Genomic DNA, 16,112 nt, shown 5'->3' on the forward strand with positions numbered 1-16,112 from the left:
TGGAACTATACTGTATATGAGCACCACAAACCAAAAACGCTTTTTAATGTCATTTTAATATTCAACGCAAACTCCCCCATCCATCCATGTTTCTATGATTTATTTTGCTTAGAAATTACTATGAAAAAACACCCCCTTAGCATTTCTGGCCGTGGCCATCTTGAGTAAGAGTAGATGATTCATGTAGCATTTACTTCCTGGAATCCATCTGCCCTTAGCTCAGGCATGCAGGCAGGAGGGTGTGCTTAGTCGAGAAAGTCCCTTGCCTAGGCATGGAAACCAGGAAGTAACTGAAGAAATGTAAAATAAAAAAAGTTTAAAACAAGTAAATATGATATACTTTCCTAACTATTTACTAATGCAAACAGCATAGGGATTATAAATATTCATTGTTGATTGAGAGAGTGAAGTTCCACTTTAATTATCTCTCCTTCATTGTTCTATTAAATCCTATCTCTCATTTCCCAATAAAACAAATTCTATCTTTAAATATTTCTTTTATTGTTCCCTGTGATCAACTTTTTCAAGTTAGCCCTAGATGGTGTTAGGAAGTGTCTGCATAACCTGACAGCAGAGAGACCAATCTTTTGTGTCCACAGTTTAATACATAGACGTGCTCGACAGAGGTATATAGTATATGTTTGCACCCTGATCCCAGAGCAACTTCAAACTGCGGCCCACGGGCTGAATGTGGCCCTTTTCTTGTCTTTAACCAGCACTTGGGGCACTTTTCCTTCCACTGATACCAATGAAGGGACACTATCCCTCCCACTGACACCAATGATGAGATACTATTCCCCCCACTGTCACCAATGAAGGGACACTATTCCCCCCACTGACACCAATGAAGGGACACTATCCCTCCCACTGTCACCAATGAAGGGACACTATTCCTTCCACTGTCACCAATGAAGGGACACTATCCCTCCCACTGTCACCAATGAAGAGGGACACTATCCCTCCCACTGTCACCAATGAAGGGACACTTTCCCTCCCACTGTCACCAATGAAGGGACACTATCCCTCCCACTGACACCAATGATGACAAACTATTCCTCCCACTGACACCAATAAAGGGACACTATTCCTCCCACTGACATCAATGATGATATACTATTCCTCCCACTGTCACTAATGAAGAGGAACTAATCCTCCCACTGACACCAATGATAGGACACTATTCCTCCCACTGACACCAATGATGGGTCTCTATTCCTCCTAATGACACCAATGATAGGACACTATCCCTCCCACTGACACCAATGATGACAAACTATTCCTCCCACTGTCACCAATGAAGGGAAACTATCCCTCCCACTGACATCAATGATGAGATACTATTCCTCCCACTGTCACCAATGATGAGGAACTAATTCTCCCACTAACACCAATGATGGGACACTATTCCTCCCACTGACACCAATGATGGGTCTCTATTCCTCCTAATGACACCAATGATGGGACACTATTCCTCCCACTGTCACCAATGACGAGGAACTAATTCTCCCACTGACACCAATGATGGGACACTATTTCTCCAACTGACACCAATGATGGGTCTCTATTCCTCCTAATGACACCAATGATGGGACACTATTCCTCCCACTGACACCAATGGTGTAATTTTTTACTCCAAGTCTATAGCATTATTTACTCTGACCAATGCCAGGGCATTTTCGACTCCTTCTAGCCCCCAGAACCATCCAGCCTAAAGTTTGAAGGGCAGTAAACTGGCCCTTTGTTTTGAAAGTTTGGAGACCCTTGAACAATCCTGTCAATCACAAGACCTATTTAAGCAATACATTTCTCCTCTCCCCAATCTATCCAAAATCTGACCCATGAGCATATTTAACATGCGTGGTCAGTTATAGCACTCGGGATGGTCACGGTATAATATATTATCTTATCCATGAAACATTTTTAGGCTTTCAGTCAGACTCAGATTTATACATACTGGAACACCCTTTTCTCCGCTAGCACCTGATGGTCCCTGAGGGCCTGGTCGTCCAGGAGGCCCAATTGGTCCACCCTGGCCTGGTCCACCTCTTTCTCCGGGAGATCCCTGCAAGATAAAGTCCACTCCATGTTACATCATATGAACATTCAGTAAACTATACTTTGTAGCATTGCCAATAACAATACGTCGGTATACATGGATTCAGAAAATAAAATGCTAAAAAAGAATACTTACTGCAGGGCCAGATGGACCTGCTGGACCTTCGTTACCCTTCAGACCTGGACCACCCTAAATTGAAAACAAAGACAACATATGATAAGAAGAGCTGTAATGCTGAATAAATCGAGGATAAAGAGAAGATACATAGATTAGACTTCGAGATGTTATAAATGTCAGTTGCATGCATGATGTGTGTAAAGTGACTTAGTGGGTAGTACTTCAGCCTTGCAGCACTAGGGTCTTTTGTGCATTAATGATTTTCTCCAGGTTCCTTCCACACTGGTAGCTTAACTGGCTTCTGTCCAAATTGGCTCTTGAATGTGCATGTGTGTATGCAAGCATGTGAATAAGAACCTTATATTGTAAGCTTCTTTAGGGCAGTTAGATCATCCAACAAAAGATAAGGGAGAGAATTAACCACTTAAGCCCCGGACCAATATGCAGCTAAATGCCCAGAGGTGTTTTTACAATTTGGCACTGCGCTGCTTTAACTGGTAATTGCGCGGTCATGCAATGTTGTACCGAAATGAAATTTGCATCCTTTTCTTCCCACAAATAGAGCTTTCTTTTGGCTGTATTTTTATTTTTTATTTTTTGTGTTATAAACAAAAATAGAGCGAACATTTTGAAAAAAATGCAATTTTTTTTACTTTTTTCTATAATAAATATCCCCCAAAAATATATAAAAAAACTTTTTTTTTCCTCAGTTTAGGCCGATACATATTCTTCTACATATTTTTGGTAAAAAAAATCGCAATAAGCGTTTATCGATTGGTTTGCGCACGATTTATAGCGTTTACAATATAAGGGATAGTTTTATTGCATTTTTATTATTTTATTTTTTTTACTACTAATGGCGGCGATCAGCGATTTTTTTCGTGACTGCGACTTCGGACAATTTTGACACATTTTTGGGACCATTGTAATTTTCACAGCAAAAATGCATAAATTTATTGTGAAAATTACAGTTGCAGTTTGGGAGTTAACCACAGGGGGCGCTGAAGGAGTTATGTTTCACCTAGTGTGTGTTTACTACTGTAGGGGGGTGTGGCTGTAGGTCTGACATCATCGATTGTGTCTCCCTATAAAAGGGATGACACAATCGATGCAGCCGCCACAGTGAAGCACGGGGAATCCGTGTTTACATACGGCTCTCCTAGTTCTTCAGCTCCGGGGAGCGGCTAGAAACGAATAGCCGCGCCCTCATCCCGGATCGCTCCCAGAGGCTTACCGACCCATGTCTAGGCAGCGACTTACCCCCGACCCATGTCTAGGCAGCGACGTGCGGGCACGTCGTTCTGCCTGTCCGTGCCATTCTGCCGACGTATATGTACATGCGGCGGTCGTTAAGCGGTTAATGTGGTTGTAAAGACAGAAGGTTTTTTATGTTAATGCATTCTATGCATTGAGATAAAAAGCCTTCTGTGTGCAACAGCCCCCCTCAGCCCCCCCTCCCCCCAACACTTACCTGAACTCCCTCTCTATCCATCGAGGTTCAGGAGTGTCTCAGCCATCTGAGATTTTCCTTCCCGATTGGCTGAGATACAACAGAGGCGCCATTGGCTCCCGCCGCTGTCAATCAAAGTCAGATAGCCAATCAGGGAAGAGAGGAGGCAGGACTGTATTGGGACTTCGTGTCTGAATGGACACAGGGATATGTGCATCAATAGGTGCTTTATGCTTGCCTAGAATTTGGCAATGGTAACATTATTATATAGGCAAACTGTGTGCTTTTTAATCATACATTTGGTAATTTAGGAAAACAATTTCTGCACAAACCCCCTTCGTTTTGATGCTACCTAACTTCTAAATCTCTATTTAATAAAAGTCTTCAGCATGCCTTTTGTGTATTACTGTGTAACTAAAGTGATTACATAATATACAATCATTAATATTAAGGTTATTTGAGAATTTGTAGTGCTGCATTACTCACTGGAGTACCAGGCAGGCCTCTTTCTCCGGGGAAACCTCTTAAACCAGCAGGTCCGTCTTTACCAGGAACACCAAGGGTTCCAGGGTCTCCCTGTTTAAAGTAAGAGAATATTTAGTAGGGGAATAGGAAGAGACAAGATAAGACTATCAGAAAATCCAGACTAAACATTATAGCAGAGAAAAAAAGGATGGCTAGCAAAAGCAAAATTATGACAATGAAAGTCGTAAACTAAAACTATACTAATGACAGCCAAATGGGTTTTTGGTTTCTACTGCAGTGTAGCACTACTACCAAAAATCAAAATATCCATCAGCCAGCAAAACAAGACTAAACCTGCACTCTAGTTTACAGAAAGTTTTCAATTTTAGAGGCTGGGTATTTGTGGCTAAATTTTTTTCATTGTATACTTCCACCTGCATGCCTTACATGCTACAAAAGACATAAAGGTAACGGAGTACCCTGTGGCCTTTAGTAGGTCATATATTGTTTCGAGAAAATATAATTTACTAAAAAGCTGCTTACCTTGGTACCCTCTTTTCCAGATGGGCCTGCCAATCCTTGCTCTCCTGGTGGTCCAGGTGGGCCAGGATGTCCTCTCTCTCCCATCTGACCAGATTCTCCTGCAGTACCCTAAAGTCAAAATAAATATGTTCTCTATATCAATATTAATATTATAACAATCAAAGAACAATTTTGGCACATCATGCAACTAGAGTTATACGTAACAATATAAATGGAGGGCTATGGCTATAGACAATGATTTCTACAAGGAAAAAAAATCTCTGCTGGTTCTTACCTGTGGTCCCACAACACCTGGAGGTCCAGTGGTTCCAATTTTACCTTGGAAACCCTGCAAAATAAAATAAGTCACACAATATTACCCAATTACATTAGGCTAGCATCTTTACTAGCTTAACAAAGTTAATCTCTTATACTCAGTTCAACTTACCACTTCTCCTCTCTGTCCAGGATGGCCAGGGATTCCATCTTTACCAGGAGGACCCTGTCAAAGAAGAAAGTATAATTGGCTTTGTAGCATTGCTGTCTAGTGAATTGTTCCTTTTAGGGTTATATACTTTGAAAGGAGAAAGGAAATGATAAACCTGCATATGTTATGCAATCCCCTGACATCAGCGTGACTGTTATCTCTGTTTTACATTATACCCCTGCACTGCTGTGCAATGGTCCTGCCAGTAGAACCACTGGGTTTCAACTTCCTGCCTTAAGGAGATGACACTCAGACTATTCTGTCCACTGCATTGTCACTCTTACAGCTGCTGTGCCTGCAAGTACAGCAAGAACAGTGCTATGCACTGCTGCATGGTGTGTCTGCAGACAGCAGCAGTGTGACCACTGTGGGCAAGATTCCTATCCAAATTGCACGACATTGCAACAAAAAGCCATGTGTGTGCTCTTGTCATTGAAAAATTACTGCATATTTTCTGCTTGTTTGTCGAAACTTTATCCCAGTGTTTTGCCTTTGTTTTAAAGGATGCCAAATACCAGGTACTATGTTTCCTATCTTTTGGGAATGTCCTTGACCTTCTGGGATTTTGTAATGGAATTTTCACTCTTCTTTAACGGGTCACTGGTGTCAACATTCCACAATCCCCATGGGTTGCTCTTTTGAATGAACTGCTGGAGAAGGTATCTCAATCCAATCAATGGTTGGTTTTCTTTATTTTTCCAACAGCTAAACTAACTATTGCTTCTTTTTATTGCCTCAGTTCCTGTCTCTCAAGTTCGGCAAAAAAGTTCATGGATTATGTCCCATTGGAAACGTGCTCGTATTATTCAGGACTTGAATAAACGCTTTGAAAAAGTTTGGGGCCCATTGACACGTTATATACACATTGACCTTTAAGCTTGTTGGGTGTGAAGTAGACTGGCTCTACAGTACCTGGTATCCTTTAACCCTCCCTTTCCCCTCTTTTTTCTCTTCCTTTTCTCTACTCTTATCTTTTTCTCCTTTTAATGCCGCGTACACACGGTCGGAATTTCCAACAAGAAATGTTCGATGGGAGCTTGTTGTCGGAAATTCCGACCGTGTGTAGGCTCCATCGGACATTTGCTGTCGGAATTTCTGAGAGCTGGTTCTCAATTTTTCTGACATGTGTGGACAATTCCAACGCACACAATTCCACGCATGCTCTGAATCAAGTACGAGACGGAATCGCTCGGTCTGGTAAAACTAGCGTTCGTAATGGAGATAGCACATTCGTCACGCTGTAACGGACTGAAAAGCACGAGGCAGAAAAGCGTAAATCGTCTTTCACCAAACTTCTACTAACACGACTGGTATTGAACTTCCCTTTAATAGTGCCGTCGTACATATTGGAATTTTCGACAACATTTGTGTGACCTTGTGTATGCAAGACAAGTTTGAGCCAACATTCCATCTAAAAAAAATCCACGGTTTTGTCGTTGGTATGTCCGATCATGTGTACGCAGCATAACTATGTTGCTGATTGCTTTATAACCTAGCAATGTGGATAAAGCCCCCTGGCAATGATAGGGACCCAGTTTGGATCATAGTGATCCCGTCTACGGCCCACTTGGAACGTCTTGTTTTTGAGTTATTTTGGCATACCGTTATATTGTTCAAATGGGCCTATGTTAAATTATTGCCTGGCTAGTTTTGTACGGGGATCTCCTTTGTTCTTGATGGCTTTATATAAAAATTCCAATAAAAGTATTGAAAGTCAAAAAAGTCGGCATATTTTGACAATGGCAGGACTGCCATCATCAAATAGATATTGCTGTGCTTCTTTATTAGATAATATTAGGTAAGAGGAGAAGTACAATCACCAGTTGCACCAGCCATAACAATTGGAGAATCCATTCGTAGTCTACACAGTTGTCCATTGGGCAGGCATTGGACAGGTACCATAAATGACCCATCCCCCTTGTGACATTTAAACTGGACCAACCCACTGATTTAAAACAGTTATATTCCAGGCATGTTGGGAGGGTAACTGTCACATTTGCTTGTGCTGTCAACCAAACTGTCAAACCATCAAATGGCTTGTGTCATAACTGATCACATGTGCAGTGCCATGGCAGTTGCAGATCAAACAGAGACAAAGATGGCAGCTTCTTTTGTTGAAAAGGATAGGAGGGTTTAGATCCACTTTAAAGCACATGTCTGGGAAGTAGCTAAAATAAATGTCCCACCTCTCTCTACAGCTGATGGTCCCTCTTTCATTTTTTTTAGAGTTGTTTTCTACAGAGTTATCCACAGAGGTGGCTGGGGAGATATGCCAAAAATTGGCAAAGGGAATAGACTTATGCAGAGTGATGCCACGTACACATGATTGGAAATTCCAACAAGAAATATTCGATGTAAGCTTTTGATAGAAATTCCAACCGTGTGTAGGGTCCTTCTGAATTTTTCTGTCGGAATTTCCGACAGCAAAAATTTGAGAGCTGGTTCTCTGGTTTTCTGACGGGAAAAGTTTTTTGTTTTGTGTGTTTCGACAAACAAAAATCCTACGCATGCTCGGAGTCATTGAACTTCATTTTTCTCGGCTCGTCGTAGTGTTGTACGTCACTGCGTTCTTGACAGTCAGAATTTTGTGTGACCGTGTGTATGCAACACAAGCCAAAATTCCATCAGAAAAAAATCCACAATTTTTTTGACGGAATTTCCGATCTTGTGTACGCGGCATAAGGTTCTTGGCGGGCATAGCTTGTATGCACTTTAACCAACTGCAACACCTGGTATGCACTTTAACCAACTCCTACACCTGGTTTTCTCCCTCTCTAGAACTGCTGAGGGGGTGATGAAGAAACCGGTCACCCTGTTAATAGACAACAGACAGTATTGACTGGTCCCTACCACTGGATAAAGCAACATTTTTAATGTGCTGTATTACACAGGGAAATCTATCAATGGAATTAAGCATCTTTGTCAGGTATTCTGAAATATTAATAATCAAGTCTAATCTTATTGTGTCTGGAGTGCAGCTTTAAACCAAGAAAGCTGTAACTATACCAAAAAAGCAACAAAAACACCAAAGACAATATCGATCTACTCACAGGAGGTCCTTTTGGTCCTGGGAACCCATTGGTACCTTGTGGTCCAGGAAGACCCTATCAATAGTTAAAAAGAAAATGTCAATATCAAAAGCCAGAAATGTAAAAATATAATCACGTAAATGTTATGTACATAACAAAGGAATAATTGTTGACCTAGAAAAGGTGGTAATTTAAAGAACGAAAGATAATGAAGAGTACGCAATAGACAAGCATAGGAGATGGACATTAAAAGCAAAGCTGAAGGCAGAATAATCTGTGTGTAATTATGTCAAATTATTTAAAGAATGGACAGGATTAAGATACGGGTCTTGCCTGAGGGAACCTTCAAAATGGACTTACTCTCTCTCCGAGTGGCCCTGATGGACCATCACCACCGGATGTACCCTGAAAAAGCAGACAAGACATGATTAAAATTACAATGTGCTCTGCAAAGATTGTTTAGATGCTATGATAATTAAATTCTAGGCATTTCTCATATTAATAATTATTTAATTTACAGACTGTTCATCTGTAAAATTAAAAAAGACATCATCCATACAAACACACAAACAAAATGTTCACAGAAGCCATTCCCTTTAAATTGTAATGGGCCTAATGAAACCAAAAAACTCATTACGCTATACTTAAATGCTCAATAATACCTACTGACTGTAGAAATAGCTTAGTCTGTAGTGATCATTATGGGAGAAATAAACTTTAGAAAATAGAAAATTCTTGTCTGTTTGTATGGTGAGCCAAACAGTGCAAGATATTTGAAAACCTAAGTGCCGCCTTCAGAAATGTTATAATGTGCTTGTTACAGAATACATTCTCTGGCTGACTGATTTTACAACTTGAAGTAGAACAAATATAACAGGAGCCTGCACCTAGTAAAAGTAACTAAACCCAACTGGACTTGAATATTGAAGACATATTGAAGACATTTGCTACTCATTCAAGCATTATGCTTTAGAACAGGTTGAACAGGCAGCCTTGTCTTCTGCTAAGTGGGACTATATTGTCCATGAGATTTCAGGAATCTTAACAGGCATACTACAAGGGACTATGGTGAAAAATGAAAGAGACATTGTTAGGAGCATGTAATGCTCCTGTTCAATGGAAGCTGCTGGTCTCATTCCAGCATCCCAGTTTTGGCTGAGCTGCATTCTTCTTGTATTGCTGTCCACCTGCCGGGTGATTGGTGTAGACACAGCCTCTGGGTGGTGTTCAAACCTGATTTAGATGAGCCAAGCCCTCAGTGTTATATTTGTGATAGTGTTTGCAACACATGCTTCAAACTCCCTATTTTCCTTCCTTGTTCCCATGCTGTTGCCTTATGAGAAGTAATCGCCATTAGCAACTGGGAATAATTGTACATATATATATATAATTTAGGATAAGAAATGTGTAGTCTGTAGGAGATGGTTTTCTGTAAGGGTTAACTGGGCTGACAGGCTGGGTCTGAGAAAATCTATTTTAACAGTCGCCTTTTGATATGCATTAATGCTGGGTGACAAGGTACCATGGGGCCCTTCGGTCTGTATACCTATCTTTTTATACAAACAAGCCAGGACGAAATCACATCTGGAACCTGTAGACTATGCAGAGACGCCTTCATTTTCTGCACTCTTCCATGTATAGCTAAGTGCCCCATTCAAGGGAAGTTAACGACCTTCGGTTTAATTAATTTATCTTCAAATCTAATTATCACTAAACTTAGGTTGGGAGAGAACCGCCCGGAGGGGGGTGGGCGAGAGCTAACCATAGCCAATCATAGGTAACCTGTTTAAATCAATAGGGGAGAGTGCATATAAGGGGAGCCTCATTCAGTAGATGTGAGGAGATAATGAGATGACCTGGGCCCAGGAAGTCATTATTTGAGGTAATTATAAGAGACCATCTCCCAGCACTTACAATATACTTGCTTTGTCATAGGGTTTTATGTTTGATATTTGTAGTGTGATGTACATACTTTGTATTTGAAACTAATGTTTACTCCCTTGCTTAAGACTGTAAATGTATGCGGTGTATTAGATAGACCAATAACAATTCTCTAATAAATGCTTATTATGTTGAAGCTTTCACTTCTGGTCAAAAGAACTCTTATTTAAACCATATATCATATTTAAACCATAAACCATATATCTGTGAGATATTGAATCTTAAATTTATAAAGCTACACATGCCTTGACCTTCATCTTTTCCTGAGCACTGCCCCGCCAGCTAGTTTGGATTCCCTTGTTGACAACCTCAGATTGGAGCATGGATGTGACCCTAACTACTCTTAGAACGCCGCCTGCCCTGAATCCACTGGTCCACTCTACCTGTCTGCCACCTGCAAGTACCTATTCACTCTGCTTAGTTCATGCCTGCCCCAGCATGGCAGCCAGGCACTATAGCATTGTATAGCATAAGACCTGGGGGCAACCGAGTACCGGTAGGCCTGCTTGCCTTATGAGAAAGGGGGCTTCTATAGATGAAGAAAACAGAGCCAGCTATAGTGCCTGACCACCAATGCTGAAGGTAGGCATGACAATAATACTATATATGATATCAATATCTATATATAATATATGTGTGCAGAAACATCATAGCACATGAACCACCCAGACACGCAAAAAGTAGCATTATAAATGTTAGAACATTGTAAAGAACAACCTTTGGTCCTGATTTTCCTGTGGCTCCTCTTGGTCCTCTCTGTCCCCTGGGTCCCTGAGAAAAACAAAATAAATAAGAGTTACATTTTATTCATGTCGCCATCAAGCAATATTTAAACAAATGCAGCATAGCAATCTACTGAATCTAATAAAGGAATGTGTTCCTGCCTACAGAAAAGCTATTAGCTTAGATCCAATCATAGTTGTTTTTTAGGATTGTCATAACACTTGAAAATCGTCCAAAGTAGTCAGCACTCAACATGATCTTAAGCATTATATGAAGCTTAATTTGGGGCGTTTTCTAGCTAAAAGAAGCCCAAGTCAGAGCACCGACACAATTTTATTAACTTTAATGGGATATTGAGAAGAGCGTGGTGAGTTGCTTCTTTGATCCTGTCATAATACTTGGTTCACCTGGAACCGACACCACACCCAACCATGGGCAGAGGAAGGGAGTCGTTTCCAGTAAATAAAGCTATGCTTAAAAAGACGAATACTGAATTTTGGAGCATTGTGAATTTAAGTTTGTACAAATTTTAAATGTTATAGTACAGAGAGGAATGTACACGTTAATAGGGAATTGATTTAGTAATTAACTAAGTCATTTCTGGGGCCCTGTTTTAATGTTAAATATTAATTCTTAAACTATTAGGTCTGTAGGATTACTTATGAAATATTTGCATTTGCCCCTATATTTGACTTTGCTTCCTTTGTCTGAGCAAGACGCTTTAGCTTGAGTTTCAGATACAGTATCAGAGGAGTCAGAGGTCTCCTGAAGTCTGATAGTCGTTGCTGTCTCAGATCTCATGCATTTGATAGACCTAGGCAGATTAGTGGTACTTTTACTTTTAATTGAAGGTCTGCTTTCAGTTATAGGGCAAATACACCATTTATAGGTAGGCTTACAAAATTATAATAATTTAAGACTGAATATTTATATTCTTACATAGAGTTAATATAGGCTGGTTCTCTTTAAGCTAGACTACACCCAGGAAAAAAAAGCCACCTATATAATTCCAAATTTTTTCTTTAGTACAGAACTAATAGTCATGCCGACCGGGATTCCCGACGGTAAAAAGGTCTGTCGGAAATTAAGAGGGGAAAACTGAGAACCTGTTCTCTACTTTTCCCCCGTACAGACGTCGGGAAAACTCAGATGAGAGCTTTTCCTCAGGAATCCTGACCGTGTTTATGCTCCATCAGAGTTTTTCCCCACAGGAAAACTGGCAAAAATGGTAATTTTCTGCTACACACGGCCGGGTTTTCTGCTGGAAAATAAAATAATCCGGAAAAACTGCGAGGGAGCATACACATGGCCGGGATTCCCGACCAAAAGCTCTCCCCGCAGTTTTGCCTTCGGAAAACCCAGTCATGTGTACAGGGCATAACAGTTTGATCCTTTGAGAAATACGGATAAATATAAAAAAAAAAGTTTAGTAAATAAGGATAATGTTACTTACCGAGGGTCCCCTCTCTCCTCTTGTACCTGATTTTCCAGACAAACCCTATGAGAAAAAGGAATCAGAAACTGACTCATCAAATGATGCAACATAGCAGTAATCAGTGTGGCCCACTACTGCTGCAATCCAACACTACAAAGCAACACATGACAAACACTAAACTACAATGAAAAATAATACTATAAATTATATATATGTATATAAGATATATAAATATAGTCATCCCTGAATTTACTTTATCAAAGCCATTTAAAGTGAACCTGTCATCAAATGATGCAATTTGGCAGTAACCAGTGTGATCATTACAGATAGTTGCAACACTGCTGCAATTCAACACTACACAGACACACACTATAAAGTAAAGTAAAATAATAATTATTTATATATAATATATATAGTCATCCCTGAATTTACTCTATCAATGTCGATTAATGTGAACCTGTCATCAAATGATGTCATGGCTCAGTAGTAATCAATGGGATGATCTTTACTGATATGATGCAACACTGCTGCAATCCAACACTGAAAATTAACAGTGATGTCATGTTCATGGTGATTTGGCTGCTGTCAGGTGGCATATCTAATGGCCAGGTTAGAAGCCCTGCCCCGTTTTATTACTATCCACCCATGAGAAAAGTGTCCAGCATAATCTGCCAGCAGCAAAAATCTCCTCTTCTACCTCTATTCACATGAACAGGAATGTTCCTCCAATAAAATCATTAATAGCCATGGACCTATAGGCTAATTCCACAACCTTAGGGTGATTGGATTATTCATGCATGTCTAAAGATTCTCATATGGGCAACCTTACTCATTCCTCTTTCTCAGTGCAAGTTAATGAGCCAAGTCTGACTCAGTGGGGGTGATTTACTAAAGTAGTGGGGCATGTTCACTTTACAGAGGATTTGTCAAATTGAAAATAAATATTCATCTTGTTATTGTGTTATAAATAGGGGATAAATATTCCCTAAATAAGGGTTTTTTCTTTTCTATATATGTAATAAACCAATATACAAGTGTCTGAAATTGTAAAATTTAGCAGCAAAAATAACCAAAAACTACAATAATAACTGGGCAGGACAGTGGTTAAGTGGTTAGCACATCTGCCTGGCAGCACTGAAGTCATTGGTTTGAATCCTAACCACCACACTACCAGCATAGAGTTTGCATGTTTTCCCTGTGCCTGCATGTGTCTCCTCCGGGTACTCTGGTTTTCTCCCAAAGACATGCTGGTAGGGTTATTGCCTCCTGTCTAAATTGGCCCTAGTACGTGTATGAATGAATGTGAGTTAGAGTCCTTAGATTGTAAGCTCCTTGGGGGCAGGGACTGATGAAAATGTACAATACATATGTAAAAAGCTGTGTAAATTGTGGGCGCTACATAGACAAAAAAAAATAAAAGAGTCTTCGACAAACAGTCACGGTAGACCCCCATTGAAACTTCAAAGTGTCTTTGAGAATAAGCAGCTTGCATCACAGACAAGAATGTCTGTAAAACAGTAGAAATGGACAAAGCACCTTTTCAAGAATGCCTCAGTTATAAAAAATGAAGTTTTTAAAAAGTATTCACAAGATTAGTAGAATAAATTGCATATAGAATCCACAACCTGGTAATCAAGGCGCCATCAGCTAAAGTGCTTAAAGCAGAACTTTTATATAAAAATACCATACCGTTCATACCGCAACCATACCGTTCAAGAAATAGTTGCTGTTGTGGTACATAGTCCTCTTTCCAGTGAGAAATCCAGCATTCTTTATTGCATGAAAGGCCCTTCTATGCCCTGAACATACTGTTAACAAGACCAATGGCTGATATGCCCTTTTTTCCTCACAGCCACCAGTCTTTTACATTCTCCCCTGTAGTCCATCGTTAAGCAAGAATGTCACCGCTTTCTGCAGCGGGCGGACCTGGGAGTCTCAGACTGCTCGGTCTGACCCGCCCACTGAGCTGAATAGTTAGTTTTTGGTCTGTCCTCCCACCTATAAACTCACTGACAGACTAGGAGTCTCCATCTGTGCCTACAGGTTATATAAATATCATAGCTTCCATTCCCAATGCTGTGGGGATAATGCAGGGGTAAAGTGGCCAGTGGGAGTAAAAATGTCCCTGCGTCAGAGGGAGTAAACAATGCCCCATGATTGGTATTAGGGAGAGTAATAGTTCCCCTTCACTGGTATCAATAGGGGGAATAGTGCTACACCATTTGTGTCAATGGAAGGAAAAGTTGCCTATCGTTGGTGTCAATGGGAGGAATAGTATGCCATCATTATGGTCAGTGGGAGGAATGGTGCCTCATTGTTGGTGTCATTGGCAGGGACTATGCTGCACTGTTGCTGAGAGTGGAGGGGAATAATGCCCTGAGGGCCAAATAAAAGCAACCAAAGGGACCCGGGGGCCAGGGTTTGGAGACCACTGGGATAATGTATAGTGTCTCATCACCAAAATGTTAAAGTAGTAGAAGAGTATGCAGCGGTGTGTGGGCAGTGTTCTACGAGTAGAACTGTCTGTGGCACACACACACCCATGGTCCCACCCACGCAAGACTCTAAATCCCAGGGCATGATGGGATTTATAGTCTCAGATAGGGGCGACAAACACCAACAGGAAGCGACATCGTTGCTTCTGAGATCCCTCCTACTAGAGCCTGAGGATTAAAGAAGAAGCTGGGCTGGACATGACTTAATCGATGAGTTTTATACAAAATGTTCACTTTTAAGAAAAATCACATTAGCGGTTTTAGTAGCCACATATGACTATTGTACAGATTTTAACACCATCCCGGAGTTCTTCTTTGACCAGCCAGAAATGTACGGTAAGGCACCATCAGAGCCTTGTGGATGGTTGGTTTGTGGGTTCTATATCCACTTTATTTTACTAATCTTATGAACATCTTTTTAAAAAATATTTTTATTTTAAGAAATACATTTATTATGGGGACACTTTGTCCATTTCTTCCTTTCCCTACTCTACCCTCCAAAAAAAAAAAAAAAGAAGCTATACATGCACTTTAATTCTGCTTAGGTGACACTATTTAAAAACTACTTTTTTTTAACTAAAAACCATTATAATTTAACCCATGAACAATGGTATCTTTTTCGGTAGGAACACATAAATTAATGTTTGCCCTTTTGAATCTCCATGTAAACACATAGTAAAAGATAATGTAAGTAACAGAAGCTCTCCGGAATAGATAGGACAGGCTTCACTATATGAATAGGTAATGTTTCCCATACCCGTGCTCCCTTCTCTCCGTTGGCCCCTGCGAATCCTGGGAAGCCAAGTGATCCCTGTAACGATATAAGGCAGATTTGATTATAAAACAGCGAAGAGAGGAGGGTGCTGCATACCCATTATGTTCTGCTGTAACCCTCCTTCACCTTCGTCCCCTGACGTCCTGGGTAGCCTGGTAGACCTGGAACACCCAGCTTGCCCTGGAAGACACAATAAACATATGTTATGTTACTGATCTCATTGGTTTATTTGGGTTGGTGGACACACACTAGACACTGCCACAGCTCACCTTTTCACCCAACAATCCAAGGGGACCTGGGTCGCCATGGGGGCCTGATCTTCCTTTAGAGCCCTCAGGACCATCCTCGCCTCTTGAGCCTGGAACTCCACCCTCACCCTTTGTAGAAGAGAAATGAGGAACCATGCTTAATAACAAAATAATTATGGCAAAATCTGACTTTAACACACTGTACAGTCAGCCATAGAGCAGGCTGAACCAGTATATGTGCAACCTATGAACTACTTATAGTAATGGGAATCACATAAAAGTACAACTCTACTGAGCTGTTTACGAAGCGAGTCCAAAGAAGGGAAAAATTAATAAAGGGACTGGAGGACCTCAAGTACGAGGAACGAC

General features: G+C 40.6%; 1 protein-coding gene across 8 annotated transcripts in view; it reads right to left on the reverse strand.

Annotated features, from left to right (window-relative positions):
- COL11A2 (collagen type XI alpha 2 chain) overlaps positions 1 to 16,112 on the reverse strand; it is a 186,161-nt gene that overhangs the window by 42,142 nt on the left and 127,907 nt on the right. For all 8 annotated transcript variants that reach the window (XM_040324940.1, XM_040324939.1, XM_040324947.1 and 5 more), the window contains 13 exons: positions 15,765 to 15,872; positions 15,622 to 15,675; positions 15,478 to 15,531; positions 12,244 to 12,288; positions 10,785 to 10,838; positions 8,487 to 8,531; positions 8,148 to 8,201; positions 5,059 to 5,112; positions 4,906 to 4,959; positions 4,632 to 4,739; positions 4,110 to 4,199; positions 2,192 to 2,245; positions 1,955 to 2,062 (listed from right to left, as the gene is read on the reverse strand). In XM_040324940.1, the coding sequence (XP_040180874.1) occupies positions 1,955 to 2,062; positions 2,192 to 2,245; positions 4,110 to 4,199; positions 4,632 to 4,739; positions 4,906 to 4,959; positions 5,059 to 5,112; positions 8,148 to 8,201; positions 8,487 to 8,531; positions 10,785 to 10,838; positions 12,244 to 12,288; positions 15,478 to 15,531; positions 15,622 to 15,675; positions 15,765 to 15,872 (882 nt within the window). The remainder of the gene's footprint in view (positions 1 to 1,954; positions 2,063 to 2,191; positions 2,246 to 4,109; positions 4,200 to 4,631; positions 4,740 to 4,905; positions 4,960 to 5,058; positions 5,113 to 8,147; positions 8,202 to 8,486; positions 8,532 to 10,784; positions 10,839 to 12,243; positions 12,289 to 15,477; positions 15,532 to 15,621; positions 15,676 to 15,764; positions 15,873 to 16,112) is intronic.

The sequence above is a fragment of the Rana temporaria genome, chromosome 9 (assembly GCF_905171775.1).
Source record: "Rana temporaria chromosome 9, aRanTem1.1, whole genome shotgun sequence".
In the NCBI taxonomy this organism is placed as follows: Eukaryota; Metazoa; Chordata; class Amphibia; order Anura; family Ranidae; genus Rana; species Rana temporaria.